This window comes from Kogia breviceps, chromosome 20 (genome assembly GCF_026419965.1).
Source record: "Kogia breviceps isolate mKogBre1 chromosome 20, mKogBre1 haplotype 1, whole genome shotgun sequence".
In the NCBI taxonomy this organism is placed as follows: domain Eukaryota; kingdom Metazoa; phylum Chordata; class Mammalia; order Artiodactyla; family Physeteridae; genus Kogia; species Kogia breviceps.
In genome coordinates this window covers 8,695,648-8,714,817 of record NC_081329.1, presented here as the reverse complement: position 1 = coordinate 8,714,817, position 19,170 = coordinate 8,695,648, and the positions used below count along the sequence as shown (strand labels likewise).

General features: G+C 41.7%; 1 protein-coding gene across 4 annotated transcripts in view; it reads right to left on the bottom strand.

Moving 5' to 3' along the window:
* The window catches only part of CSMD1 (CUB and Sushi multiple domains 1), a 1,661,506-nt gene that overhangs the window by 254,428 nt on the left and 1,387,908 nt on the right, over positions 1-19,170 (bottom strand). For all 4 annotated transcript variants that reach the window (XM_067022449.1, XM_067022447.1, XM_067022448.1 and 1 more), the window contains exons 22-23: positions 15,414-15,583; positions 10,614-10,770 (exon numbers count right to left, since the gene is read on the bottom strand). In XM_067022449.1, the coding sequence (XP_066878550.1) occupies positions 10,614-10,770; positions 15,414-15,583 (327 nt within the window). The remainder of the gene's footprint in view (positions 1-10,613; positions 10,771-15,413; positions 15,584-19,170) is intronic.

The following is a 19,170-nucleotide window of genomic DNA, read 5'->3' as shown; positions in this document are numbered from 1 at the left end:
ATATTCCAGATGCCTTAATATGTTTTCATATCCCCCAGGCTAACTGCCTAGTATTGGAATTTGACAGACATAATTATTTCATATCAGTATTTTCTGGAATGTTTACTTAGTCAAAAACAAAAAAAACAACAAAACATCCTCTTATTTGATGATGCTGTGGAAATCTGAATAGCATTCAAATGTCCTTATGTCAAAATTCATGAGGTTGAGAAAATAATAATTTTGAATCTGAATAGATTTCATGTGTCTTTTCCTTTTAAAGAATCATTAAGAATGCTATAATGCATGCAAGAAAAATCAAAATCAGACATAAAGTGACCCAAGATCCATTACCCAGCACTTCCCTTCTGACAAGACATCGAACTTTCTCTGAGATTCCTATCTTCCCATGAATGACTCTTTGCAAAAACAATGTATCTATGACTTTGACTAATACAATAATTATTGCTTTTTATTTCCCCTAAAGAAGAATGGAAAAAATTCTGTCATCACTCTTCTCATAAAATGTTAAGATTTTATAGCATTTGGTGATATCATCTGTCAGCCTTCATTTTATTTCACACTCAAGTCACATGCTTTTAGTTTAATCCTTGTAATTAAATCATTTATGTCACTCTTCTCTGAGTCCTTTTGTCTTTCTCAAAGAATTGGTGACCAACAATATATTTAATTCTGAAAGAGGAAAATAGATGGCAGTGTGTATCAACTGTTAACTTGTCACAAAATATAAAGAATCATGAATTACAAAATAAAAAAAATCAGCCCACAAAACTAAACTTCATAGAAAATGATGAAAAGCTATGTAGAAGCGGTTCCTAGACCCACCGGCACGCAGGGCCTTTCACAGGGCTTGGAGGACCATGATGTGGGTCACCAGGGTGACCTGCGATACCAATTAGGTAACTCTCACATGGACACAGAAGCAAAGCATCTCATCGTCTCACTGGCATTTTTTAAAAACACTGCACACACGTATATTTTAGTCTTTGTGGTGTTATACATACTAAGAAGGGAGCAAGATGATAAAATATCCAGTCAGAAGGCAAGCAACCCGGCCTGTGTGCCCATCTCTACCTCGGATTTGCTTCTGACACCGAGTAAGTCGATTAAGCGTCACCTGTGTCATATTCCTTTGTTAAAATGATCAGATTTCCAGTGAAAGCCATTCTATTTTGAAAAGTGTATTATATACAACATGATTCTATAGGCTTTCTTTTCTTGTAAAAGCAGAGTAAAAATGCGATTTTCAGAATTCTTACAAGAAGGTGTAAGCTTATAAAAAAATGTATGGAGATGGCTTGATATTTTGATAGGGGAGCTTTCCAATAATGCAATCACGTAAGCATATGGTCATATGCCAGTCATATCACTGACTTTAAACCGTTTTCTCTCTTTATTATACCATCCTTTTCATAGCACAATAAATTGTGAGTATACAGTGTAATTTTTGCTTAATATATACACCTTTTAAAAATATCAGTTTGAAGCCTATTAAAAATTATCTTTTTTTCTCTTCACAGGTGAGAGTTGCTACATAGTACTTGATTCATGGGAGAAGTGTTCTGGTGATAACCCCCGAACTAAAATAAATCTAACCTAGGTATAATAAAGTTAGAAGTACACAACTCATTTTTTTCTGGGAACAGACTTATTCACAAAATAACTGCCTATTATTTTATAACACCTTTATAAAATTACCTACTAGTTAACTGTGGAAAAACAAATAATATTAATCACATTTTCCCAGCAGTTTTATCTGCTGAATTTAAGAACAATTTCTTGCTCCATAAACCTTTATTTACAAATTATACATGAATACGCTAATATCACACAAGCAGACACCAGAGCAGCAAGATATGTTTGCCACAATTTTCATCTTCATTGAAATGGAATAAAAATCTGTGGTGTGGACTCACGTGCAAGCTGGTTATTTTCTGGACCTTATTTCATACTTTCCCCTGATTTGCAGCATGACTGTAAATAAGTTTTAAAACTACTCACTGAACAAACATTGTTCTGACATGACTTTCTAGAACATAAAGACTGAAAATGTGAGAAATGCTATTCTTGGAATAACACAGTAGATTTTATTAGATAAATGGCAATGCCTGCACATATTACAACCACGACTTTCTGAGAAATTTGTGTATGTCTTTGCTGTTTATAAACCTGGATTCAAGAACTTGATTTTATAACTGCCACTTAGCTTGTACAGAATTTCCAAAATCTAGTTGTCAAAAAAAAAAAAAAAGCAGTTATGAAATGAACACATCATTGTGCACTTAAATCTCCTTCGTAGTCGGGGAGGCAAAGGTATCAGAAGAATCTCTGTCAGAAACAGGCAGATCTCGGGGCCTTCCCCGGTGGCGCAGTGGTTGAGAGTCCGCCTGCCGATGCGGGGGACGCGGGTTCGGGCCCCGGTCCGGGAAGATCCCACATGCCGCGGAGCGGCTGGGCCCGTGAGCCGTGGCCGCCGCGCCTGCGCGTCCGGAGCCTGTGCTCCGCAACGGGAGAGGCCACAACAGTGAGAGGCCCGCGTCCCGCAAAAAATAAAAATTAAAAAAAAAAATAAATAGGCAGATCTCACCACACACACACAAAAGTAATTATGTGAGGCGATGGCGGCACTAAACAAACCTTACGGTGATCATTTCACAATGTTCACATGTAGCGGATCGTCACGCTGCACACCTAAAACTTATTATGTGCCATTTATATTTCAGTAAAGCTGGGGAAAAACCCCCCAAAGAAATACGGTGACTCCTGATGTAACTGGGTGGGGACGGGCAGGAGGAGGGACACTCCCAAAATTACATCCACCCACTTCGGATGCCAGCCAAGCCCGCAGTTAACTAGCTCTTGTTCGCAAGCCATGATTTCAAGGTCTTCAAATGTCAGCTTCTGACTTAACTCTACTCTTTACCGTCAGCAGCTCTGTTTCCCGTAATTGATGGCTCACCGTGCCCGTGTATACTTCATGCAATATTTGTGACTTGTTTTGAAGCGCGAAGGTGACAGTGCTTAGTATTTCATTATTGGCCTTGAGGATATATTCATACCCAGAGTTGTTCACTCATTTATAATAGCGTGTTTAATGCTGGTGTCATTTTAATTCTATCAGCATGTTAATAAAATTGAGATGACAGCTGCATAACTGTGGCTCTGGGCTCTAATTTCCACTTCCCAGAATATGCTGTGGGTGGTTCCGAATCAGTCAGCGCCAAATCACCCACCTCTGCCCCTTATCAGCTGGAGAAAACAGTGTGAACCGGGGGCGGGGATCCCTGAGGCTGGAAATGAGGGGCCATCCTGGGAAATGGACGCATTCTTTTCTCTCAGATTCCAGTTGTAGGGGACTTGGAGGTTTCTCTAGCCTAGGGTGCTTATCTTAGATAACTCAGGATTGGGTGCAGGGTGACCATTTCAAGAGACTGAAGAATGGAAATTAACAGCCATGAGAGATTTGGCTGTGGGGAACGCGAAGTCCTGGTTTTCCTGTCCCCAAACAGAACACCATCATCTGCAAATTATGCAGCCGAGGCACTGGGCAGGCCTCTGGACTCCAGGCTGTGTGCTTTGCTGTTCGCAGAGCTGCCTAGTGCAGCTGTGGAGGGTGTGCCCTGAGGCCCTGACTTTCCAGGATAAGCGCTTCCCCTCCTTTGTAAACAATAATGCGCACAAAGGGCCGTACGGACCAGTGGGGGGCTCTGTCCTTCAGGTCTGTGGGCTCACCTCCAGCCTCTTAGTAGTGCTTTGAAATGTTCTCCCTCGTCTATCCCCTCAAGCTTCTTTTTTCTTCAGCATTTTAGAGATGTCCCTGACTGTGGGTTCCCCACTCTACAGTCTATATTATAAAAGTCTGAAACAGAAAAATGAGGCTTGCAACAGCCAGGGGGGTCAAGTCGCCCCTGGAAAGCTAGCAGGCTGCCTCTTGAAGGAGGAGTTTGTAGGATCAGACACCTGGTTCTGTACCCAAAAGAGATTCATCTCATGGGGGGCTCTAGTGACTTCAGCACAATGCCAGAATCCCAATTCCCTAATCGAAAGCAATAAATGGAGTCAGTCCATGTACTGGAATCCCTATGTCAACACAAATAAGTCACTCTCTTCCTACTGGGAGAGCCACACTGACATCCCAGTCACACTGAGAACACTGCCTGATAGCCACAAAATCAGAGCAAGGGGCTTCAGTTAAATGAAGCCAGTGGACCTGAAGGGAGGGCAGCCTAATTAATCCACCTCCACCACAGCGCTGGCTTCCCAGGGGGATGAGACTCCAGCACTACTTGCTTGGTCTTCTGTGCCAAATGCATCTTGAGGGGTTACCAAAGAACTTCCATTTTTAAGGCCCGTCTATCTGTTCTTCTGTGACTACTGACTACCCCACACCACCCTACCAAGGCATCCCTCCTTTTTTCCCCTGTTTTTAAAAGATATATAGTATGCCAATCTGACCACTCCATTTATAAGTAAAAATAAGTCCATATTTCTGTTCTGTCCCATTATGTGTGTTATTGTAAAGGTCAGCAAGTAGCTTTTCTCCTTTACTCTCAGGTCACTCGTGGGTGGCAAGAGCACAGACAGAGCTGTTTGGGGCTGTTACCATCCTCTTCTTTCAATCCCACACTTGCATTAATTTCATTCCTCCAATATTATTAATGGCTCTGCCTTAACGTTGACCAATACCCCTGATCAGCTTTCAGTGGCTTCCATTGTCAGGTTCCCGCAGCTCATTTGTCTTCCTTTTTCTCCTCATCGTGCATCTTCCACTCTATTCAGACTTTCTTATTCATTATCTCATGAGTTCCAAGATCATATTCTACTTTCCGCATCTTTACTCAAATCTGCCTCCTTCCCTGCAAATCTAGGTCAACTCAATGATCATTTGTTAAGTGACTATGGAGGTCATACAAAAGTGATCAAGCTAAGATTCCTACTCTTGAAAACCTCACCTTCTGTTGGTAAAAACAAAAGATTAGAGACAAAATGCATGGGGTAGGGAGTGTGGGAGAGGCAGGTGATTCTGCTCCAGAAATCTGGAGCAGAGCGGCCTTTATACAGAAACTGACGTTTAACTGCAATCTTAAGGGATGAGTCAAAGGGCATCTAGCAGGAAGGAAAGAAAATTCTGGAGGCCTCTAGGGTGACTCCAGCTTTCAATGATCTCTCGTTGCTCTGGGAAATTATATTTGCCATCATCACAAATAAATAAATATAAATAATATGTGTCATATATATTTCTAACTCTTGGGGTACTAGGATCACATACTATCATCGAGGAGCTATAGTTTCTTTGGAGAAAAAGAACCACCTCATATAAAAATGAAATGTATTAGGGGTCAAATACAACAATACAGTAAGGGTCAAAATCAAAAGATTTTCATCTTTGCATCAAGGTAGCGCATCAGGAGATGGATACATTACGGTCACACATATCAGTCTGGGCCCTGAACTGATTCCTATGGCAGCCCCTGCTGACCCATCCCAGAGTCGAGAACATGAAGGGGCAGCCACATTTCCACAGACCAGCGTTTCACAAGTGCTGCACGTGATCTCTGTGAACGGGAACCGTGGCTTTTGCCTTCTGTTTCAATACAGTGCTAAATAGTCAGTACACAGCTAATACATGGTACAGTCATTGATCAATCAGCAAACAGACACACCAAGATGGCCCGGAGAAGGTGGTCTAAAATACAGTTCTTTTACGACACCCCCAAAGAGCACGAATTTTTGTTCAAGTGTGACTGGTGTTTTGCTTGCTCCTCTCTCCTTAAATCAGTGAGAGTGACAACCAGAAAGTCCTGTGGGAAACTGTCTCTGAAGAGCAACTATTCTGCGAACATCCCTGTGGAACTCTGAAGCGGTCAATATATTTTTTAAAGAATTCTGAATTCAACAGGAAATTTTTTAAAAAATTTCCAGAATTACTTTTCTGTAAAAATACTTGCTGAAATATTTAGAAGACATAGCAATCCATTGTCAATATGATTTTTCCTGATATTTAAGAGCTTCACAATCACTGGGAAAACAAAAGAAAAAAGAAAAGAAAAGGCTTATGTTAAATAAGGTGAAACCCTTATTGGCCTGAGACAGCTCTGCCGAATCTTAATGCTCCATGGAATACAGCTTGAATAACAATGATCCAATCTAAGCTTTTAATATTATAGATCAGACATCTGTACGAGGTACAGAGGGGAATAAAAAATGAACACCCATTGTCCCTGATCTAAAAGAGCTTATGGGTTATGCTTCTACTTGACATAACTGTAGGCTCAGAAGACTATCGTCTGTTATGAAAATGGACAAATCTGTGATAAAAAGCAGTGTTTTCCAAGGGAGGTGAACTTTTCCAGTGGTATGTTGCTCTAACGTACTACTCAGAAATCAGCAGTTGCTTAATAAATGTTTACTAATATATTTATTCCTACTTGTCCCAAAGATGCCTGGCTTTTCTTCCTTGCCAATGCCTTAACATATATAAATATCAGTCAATAAATACGGAACTCCTCAAAGTGGGATCATCTAAAATATTTGAAAATAAGGTCATCAACAGTTCTGGCCCTTGTTTAGAAGACTTGGATTGGCTCCCAGCTATAACACCCCATAGGTAAAAGCCTCAGCAAACCACTCACAGATTTGGAGACTGAGTTTCTAACTTACGAAGAAGAGTAAAAGGAGCTATTTACCGAGACCCAGAATTGCCAAGACAGTAAAATTAGATGGTATTGGGTAGTATGCTCTAAATATTAAAGGATATACAAATATGATTTGTACTCATTTGAAAAACTTCAAGATGTTTATTAAGCTATATATTTACTCTGTTGACTTTTTCTAATCCACTTGTGTGTAGATTAATTAAGGATTTGAAACATTTAAATATGAATGTTTCCTTCAGTAATGCAATTAACGAGCAAGAGGCAATTACAAAAGTCTTCTGAAAATAGTTGAAAGTGCCTTCAAATAGTCTTAAGCTTTAATAATTTGCTGAAAACATTTTACAGCCATTCATTATTTCCAAACCATCTTTTAGAGATGAAGATTTGATTCAGGTATTCAACCACATTGTGGGAGCTTGGGATTTCTTAAACTTAATTACTGTGTGTTTAAACCTAAGAATTTAGTGTGAAGTCAATAATATTTTGATTATAGCCATCAGCACCATCAGTGCTATATTGCAAATAGCTTTTCCCATCTGGCAGTGTGTTCCAGTTCCAGGACAATCCTGGAAACAAGACTTGTACCTGGGTAGCATCTGTGTTATTGTAGGTGGAGGAAAGAGGAAAAACAGGCAGAAAAGATAGTTACTCCCATCAAATTGATTACACTAAGAGCTAAATAAATGGAAACCGTCACCAACATTTCTTTCTTCTACTTTTAGAAAGTCTTTGCTGCTATGTTAAAAAAATAAAATCCATATAATTGGAAAGTGCCCATAAACAGATCCACACCTTCAAGGTTTCTCAAAGTTACTCAGAGAAATGGAAGGAGCAGCAAAGGTCCTCACAGTCTGGAGGGTGCCATGGAGAAACAGTGACAACCGTCACATGCTGTCTAGTAGGGGCTGAAAATAGCGCATGGAAGCAACTCTTTTTTTTTTTAAACATTTTTAGTGGAGTATAACTGCTTTACAGTGTCGTGTTAGTTTCTGCTGTCTAACAAAGTGAGTCAGCTCTACGTATACATATGTCCCCATATCCCCTCCCTCTTGCGCCTCCCTCCCACCCTCCCTATCCCACCCCTCTAGGTGGTCACAAAGCATGGAGCTGATCTCCCTGTGCTATGTGGCTGCTTCCCACTAGCTATCTATTTTACGTTTGGTAGTGAATATATGTCCATGCCACTCTCTCACTTCGTCCCAGCTTACCCTTCCCCCTCCCCGTGTCCTCAAGTCCATGCTCTACGTCTGCGTCTTTATTCCTGTCCTGCCCCTAGGTTCTTCAGAACCATTTTATTTGTTTGTTTTTCAGATTCCGTATATATGTGTTAGCATACGGTATTTGTTTTTCTCTTTCTGACTTCCTTCACTCTGTATGACAGACTCTAGGTCCATCCACCTCACTGCAAATAACTCAGTTTTGTTTCTTTTTATGGCTGAGTAATATTCCATTGTATATATGTGGAAGCAACTCTTCTTGAAGAGGGCAGGTGGGCATGATACACAGAGGAAGCTACAACCTCTAATTTCAATCCCATCACATGTTTTTAGGGCATATGGACTTTCTTCACTGCCATTTGGAAAATAAAGGGGATGTAAGAGTTCCGGAAATAGTCCTGTAACCCCCATCTCAGTGATAAATAAATAGACTATAAATTGCAGCAGGCTTGAATTTGCTTCTGGATGTCTTCTGCACAACCATGAGAGGATAGGAATCCATGCTCATAAATCAAGAATTACTCTCCTTGGAAATCGTCAGAGGGAAAACAGGATGCAGTTAACTAGGGTTGAAAAAGTACTGCAGTGTAACGTAGAAGTCTAACATGATACCTTTCCTATGAAGCAGCTGTGAGCTTAGCAACCTCCACACTTGGGCGGCCCTGAGGATGAGGTCATGAAGAGGCACAGAGGAGAGAGGACAGCTCTCGGGCCAAGACCTTAGCTCTCTGCTTACAAGCCGTTGAAAGAAGCACGATCTGTCAGGCAGGCCGCCGCAACAAAAGAGGGGGACCCAGGTGTGCATCACAGGGAACTCAGAAAGGCGCCCAGAGCTTTCACATTGTCTTCCTTCCCATGTGCCCAGGTTCCTCTAAGGCTGAAGACCAGTATAAAAACTGGGAAGTGTGTGTTGACACATCCAAGTAAGAAATCAAAAACTGATGAGCATTTGATGGAAAACCCGCAGAAGAAGAAAAAAGAGATCGTGGCGGTTTACAGTTTATCTGTAACCAAAGCAAACTGGTTTGAGAAGAACTCTCTGAAACTTTTTTGAGCATGAAATTCTGAAAAGTAGAATTCTAGTAAACAAAAGTAATTATAAACTTATTTTTTTTTTTTTTTTTTTTTTTTTTTTTTTTTTTGCGGTATGCGGGCCTCTCACTGTTGTGGCCTCTCCCGTTGCGGAGCAGAGGCTCCGGACGCGCAGGCCTAGCAGCCATGGCTCACGGGCTTAGTTGCTCCGCGGCATGTGGGATCCTCCCGGACCAGGGCACGAACCCGTGTCTCCTGCATCGGCAGGCGGATTCTCAACCACTGCGCCACCAGGGAAGCCCCTAAACTTATTTTATAATATAACTGCTAGTAATTTATTTGCACATGATATAATTAGTATGCTTTTGATTCATGGAGTCTTTTAAATGGTTATTTTCATGAAAGTGAAATGTGGGTTTTCTCATCCTGTCCATGGGACTGTAATTCTATTTTTGTCTAAAGGATTATAATTCTTTAACTGTAATTTCACCTACCACGGGGGATTTGAGGCAATTAATCCTCCTTTAAGGCACCTGGGTTCGCTTTATGTCTGGGATAGTTATTCTATTTTTCAGGCCTTCATTTGCTTATCTGTCACATAAAGGAGTCAGTCTTGATAATCACTAATAGAGTTTCATGCTCAAAAATCTGAAATTTTTAATTTCCTATATCATGGTATTTGGTATCACAAAGATTTTTGTTTTGTTTTGTTTAGTTTTCACAAAGATTTTTAATCATCGCGTTGGTGAAGGATTGGACTGTCTTGTATATTTAAAGCATTTTAGCTAATTTATTACTTAATTTTAATTAATAACCTATACCAAATAACTACATTTTTTACTTTATTTTTCTGGAACTAAAAATGTTGAAAATGACAGCTATCACACGTCCAACTTCTCTTTGTGAAAGAACAATTCCTTCTCCTCCTTTGCTTTACCCTCCTCGTCTTCTTCATATTCATCTTTTTTTAAAAAAGCATTTTCTATATTGATTTATATTAATTATAGTAATGGGGGGGCACTAAGAACACGGCTTAAAGCTCTGAGCTGCAGACCGAATACTGGTCCCACTGACTCAGACACCCGGTTTCCTGGACACACACTACAATTACTTGCGTTTCGTTTTCCCAGGACGAAATGAGCTGTGATAAGAAAGCGCTTACAACATAGGGTATATACACACACACACACCTATATGTGTGCATGTGTGTATCTATATGCATAAATTATTATATTTTACACACACGTAATCTATATTACATAAGGTATGGACTCTAATATGTATATGTATAGATAGATCTAATAGAAAAGTATTGATGTGCTGTAGGCATTCAAAGACTATTACTATTAATTATATCATTCATTTAAAACCTTTCATATATTATCTATGAATTTTTGTCAATGTGCATTAAATCACACAATAATTTTAACCCTAATATCTCTGATGTGTCATGATATTTTCTTTTCAGGTACAGTCATGTTATGAAAATACTAATACTTCTAAATAAACACGTTTCAAACTCTTACTTCTGGTAACGTGTCTAAATTTACTGCTCACTCAACAGTGCACAGAATTAAACAGCAATCCAAAACAGAGGAGGGGGGCCAGGAAAAAAATCGATATTTAAAATGTATCATATCAGCAAAGTAACAGACGTATCCTGAGAAAATAACAGTAAAATGAAACGATTAAGTCGGATGGCACTTACTGGTATAGGTGAGCTGGAAACCCTGGCCAGTGTCAGACCCATTGGAGTTGAACTCCAGCCACAGGTGGTTGGAGGTGCTGTTCAGGATCAGCCCCGTCAGCTCATTTTTAGTGAAGGCCCCCAGCAGACGTGATGAACTATCTTTTCCATCGTAGACCTGAGGAGAATTCACAGCACGAGTCCCCTTATCACTTAATTCTGTTTGTATAGTAGCAATTTTAACAAGAGATCCAAATTTTCAAAGATACGATTTTATACAGTACTTTAAAAAGTGACACAGTGTATAGAAAGCTGAGTGGATGGAAGACAGTGGCAAACAACCTTTTCTCTTTAAGTTTCATCTTTACCGTTAACATTAAAGACAAAAGATTCCATTTGTGCCCGGATGATTTTATCTGCATCAAGCTGAACATTCTCTCTGTGTTTATCTAAAATGAAATCATCATGTATTTGCATGTCCAGGTTGCATGGTCCACCATTTTTCCTTCCCTCACAGTCCACTTACAAAGGTTGGAAGGATGTGTCACAGTTCAGTGTGAATGTCTTCCCCTCCATCCAAATGTGTTACAAGTCGAGGAGCTGAAACGCTTGTCACATTTTGTAGCCCCTGAGCCTGCGGTGACTTTAGTTTTGAATTTGTTGTAGCAAAGGAATCCTGTCCTGTCCGATATCAGACAGAGAGGTCATCTTGCTCTGAAGCATTTTGTGACTGACTCCATGTTCCCAGGTGGTTGTACAGCCTGGGTGGACACCCCGAGCACCTGGAAGGCAAGTGGACCGGGCCTGGCTCTGAGCGGACATCACAGGTGAGGGACAGGAAGTGATGGCCTCCCAGGCCCACACTGGGAGTGCAGGGCTGCCAATCACATCCCCCCAGTGGAGACTGCGGCAGACGGTTGTAAGGCATGGGCATTGGGGGGCGTCCCACAGTACACGTTCCTAATGCCAGAACGAACAGCGTTCACGTTCTAGGAGAATTTAGTTTTGAGCCCCTCACACTCACACTAAGTGGTCAAGGCTATAATGCTTCATGGGAAAGGTTCATCCATTTGCCTCTTGAGACCACTGCAATGGCTCATGGCAAGGAACTGCTGGTATGGATAAGGGCTTTTTAGAAGAAAGAATGAAAATGTATCACGTCATACTGGAGAACACCCAGTTCTTTTTGATAAAAAATATCTTATCTAAATAAAATATATCAAAGTCCCTGGTAGCCTCCCCCATATCTGCCTATTTCTCTCACTTCATTTCCTTCTCATACAGATTAATTCTTACTTTTCTTCTCCTGCTCTTCTCTAATGCATATGTAAACCATGAATGCTGCTTGACAGACTTACAAATTCACATACTCCTAAATGGAGAAAACACATTTAGAAGAATTAATTTTATGGATCATTATTTGATTTCATTTTAATTAAATACGCATATGCTCAAGTAGGAAAATCAAATACCCTATAACTTCTCACGGAAGCTAGCAACAAGCTAGTGTAGGAAAAATCATTGTTTGGCTTAACATAGATTCATTTGATAGTGAGGTTTCTGGCACCCAGATTATAAAGAGTTTCAAAATCCAGAGCATGCTGGCTCAAAAATAAAGTGTCCAGGCCTCTCCAGCAAGGTCTTAGGTTACTCCACATGTCATGTAATTCTCTGTGATTCATAGAAATCCATGGAGATGAGGGGGCATTAAAGGAAATAAACACACACTTAGGCTCGGTCCTCAAAGCTCTGAAGCATCTTCCACTGTCACCTCCACTGGTCTTAGCTTGTCTGAATGCTTCTCTGAGATTTAACAGCTTGCATGGACAGCGTCTAGCTCCAGGATCCTCATAGCTAAACCGCTAAAAATGAACCACTGCCACACTGAATTATTAAGCATCTCTGGAAGAGTAATTCTGTCTTATTTATCTGCATCACCAGCAGTTAGCACTGGGCTTGACAGTAGAAATCTCTGAACGAAAAAGTAACTGACTAGTGGGGATATTATGTTGTCAGCTCTTGCAAGGTGAAAATCTGGATTCATGCTTCTCATGTATCACAAATGACAACCCAGACAGTACTGGAAGGCAAAAGACTTGATGTTTACTTCCAATTAAATTAGTAACAAGCGATTTTAGTTCAGCACAAAGCCTCCTCGTTGTATATCCTCATCTACAGGCAGCTGGGATCAAAGTGTCCCTTTCAGTCATTACGAAAAGGTTCCTTGGGTCCCATGTTAATACAAGGCTATAACTATTTGCACTACAGACCCTCCCTGGAGCCTGGCACATAATAAATGCCATATGCTCCGAGTGGAATAGCCAAGGGAGCAGGTAAGCACAGATTAGAGAACGTCACAAGGAATCCCGGAATGACAAGGCTGAAAGGACCGGGGAAATCATCGCCACTCTTACAGGAGCTATACCCAAGGGCTCTGTTTCCAGAACTAACCCCGCTTTCCATTACGTATCGCTATCATGACACTCTCCTTAGAGCTGTATTTCTCTTACACGGTGTTTCCATATGAAACAAGCAAGCATCACGTTTATGCGGGGGAGGGTGCGTACATGACTCCGGTCTTTGTTAACGGGTCACACTACGTGTGCGGGGCGACGTAAGCGGCATTTATGCTCAAAATTCAAGGTGGTCCCACTTGAAATGTTTTTAACTTTTTGATATTTATTAGCATATTCAATAAAAGGTATGTCTGCAGAGCACCTAGGTTTTTCAGATGATTGCTGTTTCTCTACAATTAAAGGTGGTAAGCGAGATTTTTTTTGATTTTTTGTTATGAACAAGTTTAAACAGAGCGCAATCACAAATGAAAATGATTTGCTTCCTTCCATTCCAGTAATACGTATCAGTGTGCATTTAATCCAGTGTCTCTAATCACTCGCCCGCACCAAAGTGTAGCTAATGGCTCCTTAAAAGTCTGCCTTAAACGCTTACTGACGTCTAAATGTGAGGTTATCAAAGAATTCAGAAAACAGTTCTTTGATGCAAATGTAACTTCTTTCGGATCAGGGAGGATGTGCCAGTTTCATACCTGAAATCTCTTCTTAATTACAGCGACTCACACTGCCAGCGTGAGCTCCCGAAAGCCTGTTACAATGAAAGAACAACTAGAGTGAAACCTCTCTCCTAAATTAGGACCTTGAAGCACAGTCAAAGGTGGACGTGGAGGAAGGGACGAGCACTTGAGTCTGGAAGCTTCTGTCGATCGGTGCACATAACGGAACCTACCAGCGACCCCGCTTTACCCACGGTGCAAACAGAGGACACGCCCGGAGGGCGCTAAGTTTCCCCTCTTCGCAGGCTCTTTGCATAGCTTCTTCATGTTCACAGCTTCAAGTGAGTCAAACCTGCTGCGTCTGAGATGGAGCATAGTGTGTGTCCATGCAGAGGTACACATGGCTGAAAAACCCTAGAACTGTAGCAACGGGATGAGATGTGTCCTTCTCTTGCCATAAACAAGCCGTGTGGCCTGGACAAGTTGCTGACTTCCCAGTGGAACGAGCGGGTGGACGGGCTGGATGGCGGCCAGCGTTGGTCTCTGTTGCTCAAAGCCACTCTCTTTCAAGGCCCTGAGGCTCGGGCTACAAGTGCCACCTACTCAGCCCGTAGAGCCAGGGAGGCCCCCAGGTTCCTGAAACAGTCACGGGAGAGGTGGAAACTATTTCAGAAGTCTTACAAGTTTGGGGGCATTTGCCGTTGGAGCTCAAGGCAAGACCTGGGTGCCCCCTGAATCCGTCCCCCTGCCTGTTTCCCTAGAGCCCACCTGGCATGTGAGTGGTGTGCTCCCCCTGGAGCAGTTCCCCGACGCTCTGATGCTTTGAGTCATCTACCGCGCCGACCCTTGATGCTGGTCCCACACCTCGCGCACCTCGGAGTCCTGTGAACACAGCTCAGACTGGTTGAGTGAGATTCTGCCTCATCCTGGCTTGGCTTCTCCACATCAACCCTGCTTTGTGGCCCAGCAACAGTGGCAGGGCTTGAGTTTACTCTCACATCAAAATCCTTCTAGCTGGGTTTCCCTGGTGGCGCAGTGGTTGAGCATCTGCCCGCTAATGCAGCGGACACAGGTTCGAGCCCTGGTCTGGGAAGATCCCACATGCCGCGGAGCCACTAGGCCTGTGAGCCACAACTACTGAGCCTGCGCGTCTGGAGCCTGTGCTCCGCAACGAGAGGCCGCAATAGAGAGAGGCCCACGCACCACGATGAAGAGTGGCCCCCGCTCACCACAACTAGAGAAAGCCCTCGCACAGAAACGAAGACCCAACACAGCAAAAATAAATAACTTAATTAATAAACTCCTACCCCCAACATCTTCTTTAAAAAAAAAATATCCTTCTAGCTCTGAAGGATGCTCTGTCATGATCACATTTACAAATCAAGAGCGACTGTAGAAAGGGTTGGTCTGGGGATCCTGCAAGTTTTTTTTACAATTATTAGTATGTGCTAGGTACAATGCTAGAAGTATGTATCTATATTATTTAATCCTCAGAACATCACAAAAAGGTAGGTACCATTGCATGCTTTTACATATAAGAAAAATAAGGCTTAAAAATGTTAAATAATATCCCTAAAATACACAACTAATAAATTTTAGATCCAGGATTACAGACTTAGGTATTTAAAAGTCCACATACACATGACACTGTAGGCCACCTTCTCAAACCAGCTGGATAAACAAATTGGGAAAATATGTGTATATATAAAGATACATTAATATATGTATGTATCTACGTATACAGATGGATCAACATTTTATTTATTCCTGGAGAAGGAAAGATGGAGTCCTAGTAAAACAGATTTTTTTACCTTTAGAATATCTCCTTCAAACAGCTGGAAGCTTCGTGCTCTGAGATGGATACCCTTGCCAGCTTCTGTCTCAATTTTATAGATACACTCATGGTTATTATCATAATTTGATGGGAAATTTGGAGACAGTAATGTTCCTTCATTTCCTTTGACACTTGCTCCACATTCAGCTAAAATAAATAGGACATTAAAAAAAGAAAGAGGATTCAAAAGTGGAATTACTGATTTTAATAAATAAAAACTTTAAAATCATGACAGCCCTCTTTTCTCTCAATGTATATCTGCTAGCATCATATTGTTTGTATAGATTAGTGACTTCTTTCTACTGTTTCATCAACTGGACAGGAAAGATACCCCCATTCATCCCATTTTCAAGACGTTCTTATTTCTTTTAATAGAATGCATCTTACTCCTAACTTGCAAAGAATTCTAGAATAAAATAGGTATGCCCGAGCACTCTGGCTGTATCACTGGCAGTCACCTCTCTCTGCCCCATCTCTGCTTCATGAAGCATCCCCGCCAATTCCAGTGTGCTGACTCGACAGTTATGTCCATGCAGTTTTCCCACGTTGGTATTATGTGGCCTCAACCTGGATGCGTTTAAAGGGGATTCTAACCGTGGACCAAACCACTGAGCCCCCTGCTACTGTCGCACAGCACTGAGCCCATCTGCCTGTTTGGGGACAGAAGCCCTTTCGGCGGCAGAAAATACGTTCTTCTCCCCTTGACGAAAGGAGAGGGCAATTCACCTCTACGTCCACATTTGCATAAAGAACTTTAATCAGAGTAAAAATGAAAATAAATATAGCTCTCCACTTCCTGCCAACTTGGAGAAAGTTACCTAAACTCTCAGCACCTGTTGCCTCACCTATGAAAGTGAGTTAGGCTAACTCCTAAAATTCTATTCGTCCAAAACAATCATAAAATAATAAAATTGCTCTGTGTATCTGTGTGTTTGCATATGTATGATGTGTGTGCATCTCTGTATGTCTGTGTGTGTCTGTGTGACAAGTGTTCCATGCGATTCTGCATGAAATAACTTATTGGCCAAACTATGTGAAAAGCACAGTGATTTTTAAAATTTCAACAAAGTAAGTCTGAGTGTGAAGAATAATGATCAACTTGGAAACGGAAAATCAGTAAAATGCCTACATGTAACGGGGGTGAGAGAAAGGGGGTCAGGGTTCAGTTTAAGGGGGCTGCTTGAGGTATCACACAACTTTGGAAGATGTCCCGTGCATGCCCGTTTTCATAATTCCAAGTTTCTGACACCCCCGTCTTCTCTGACAATCAGTGAAATCAGCTGCACCACGAGCCTCCCCTGGCCTGATTGATGGGAGGAATAAGCTGGAGATTCAGGATCAGCTCATGATGATTTGTGCCCTTGAATCTCATGATGTCCTCACGTAGAAGGGTCGGGGAGAAAATCAGGGAGAGAAACAGAGGAGTACATGGTTCACCTGCCCCTGATTTTTCCCTCCATAAGGACCTGAGGGAGGGTTTTATAGGAAACAGTGTTGAGAAAGAAGCACAGGGAAGTGGTGACCCCAAAACATGGCAATGGGATTTTATAATAATAATTTTAAAATTATAGCTATAGTTACTATTATTATATATTCATGTAATTTTAATACTTTTATTTATTTATTTGCGGTACGCGGGCCTCTCACTGCTGCGGCCTCTCCCATTGCGGAGCACAGGCTCCGGACGCGCAGGCTCAGCGGCCACGGCTCACGGGCCCAGCCGCTCCGCGGCACGTGGGATCTTCCCGGACCGGGGCACGAACCCGCGTCCCCTGCATCGGCAGGCGGACTCGCAACCACTGCGCCACCAGGGAAGGGAAGCCCTCTGACTCATTATGGATTTGATATAACCTCTAAGTGCTTAGCTTAGGAAAAGAATTGTGGATTTTTAAAAAATCCTAATTAATGATGAATATACTTTATAATTAAAAGTTCATAATATTATTCATAATTACTGGTAACGAAACTAGCAGAGCAAAATTTTATTGTAGAAGAGAGTATACTTTTAAGGATTTTATCCAGATAGGATAAAAGTTAAGTTACCAATTAACTGAGGTTATGTTTGTTTTCACATTAGCATTTAGGACATTAACCATTTATTTCTCATAACACAACAAAAAGGTAGGACTAGAAAGAAGGCTTTAGCATTTGGGTAGCCTGGGAGAAAAAATTTATCAAATCTAAAGATGTAATTTTACATGTCTTTTTGTGAAGATTTGGATTTGGGGATTTTTTTCTAAAGCAGATATATAATAAGTGGTGTTGATTAAGTGCAAGTCTACACTACATCGAAGTAATGAGTGTGGGAGGTTAACTGATCAGTTGTAACCGGTAATTCTTGGCAGAGGAGCAAGGCCATTGCTGTAACTGGTAGAAAGACACGGAAAGGGGCCAGCCACCTCACCGGCACATCGCCGGCTCACTTTATACTCGCCTCTTGAACACAAAACCTCCACTAGCGTCAGGGCAACTAGTTCTCATAACCTGAGACGCAAGTAAAGTTCCTAAGTGAATAAGCAATAACAATTAATTTACTCATGATACATTTGTGAGTGAACCTAAACATACATGGCACGTGCACTTAAAAGTGGAAGGTCAGAGGGTTTCCCTGGTGGCGCAGTGGTTGAGAGTCCGCCTGCCGACGCAGGGGACGCGGGTTCGTGCCCCGGTCCGGGAGGATCCCACGTGCCGCGGAGCGGCTGGGCCCGTGAGCCGTGGCCGCTGAGCCTGCGCTTCCGGAGCCTGTGCTCTGCGATGGGAGAGGCCATGACAATGAGAGGCCCGCATACCGCAAAAAAAAAAAAAAAAAAAAAAAAAAAAAAAAAAAAAAAAAAAGTGGAAGGTCAGAATTCATTATTATAGAGTATACAGTACAGGACTTAAAAGATAGCATTTATTCAAATTTTTCTCCAAGATTATGAAATTGCTTGTAGAGTATACAAACTTGGTACATCAATTTAAAAAGTCTATTTTACTATAGTGTTTTATTTAATATAGCCATATAATATGCATTATTACTATTTGCTTTATATCTGTATCGCTTTATATTCTTCAAAGATTTTCATGTAGATCACCATGTAATTATTTTAATTTTTTAAAATTGCTGCTCTCCTCGGTTTTAGGCAATTATTTGTGTTTGACACTATTCCGATGAACGTGGGTGGCTGCTGCTGGAGCTGTCTTCTGATTTTATGTGAAGACCAATAAGACAATATGACCTTTTACAGACTGAATGTGATCAGCCACTTGGCCTTGAGGGTCTTGGTTCATTCTGACTTGGTTCCACAGCAGGCTGGCAGCATCAAAGGTCTGGTGAGAAATGCAGGCCGGGGACCTGGAGCTACGGCACATGGCGAAGTCTCAGGTGTGAGACACGTGGGTGTTCAGGTGGCCTTACGGACGTGACAAAGCAGGGGAACGTTTGAGAGGACTTAGGGGGTCTGGCTGTAAAGAAAGACTGGACCAGACGGCAGTGGGTGTATGGGTGTCACTGCACCAGGGTCCCTGGAGAGTTTGGAGCACAGAGGTGTCCTGATAAACATCTGTTTGGAAAAGAGGATATGCACTAAAAGAAAACAGTGAATCCTAAACACTCTAAAGGAAAACGCAAAGAGTGCTGTAGTGTGAAAATGGACATGTCAACAAATTCTAGAATTCCCAGTCCAGAGGAACACACTGGAAGATCAAATGAATAATTGTAGAGCCTATAAAATGTACTAACACTTTGCCCAGCT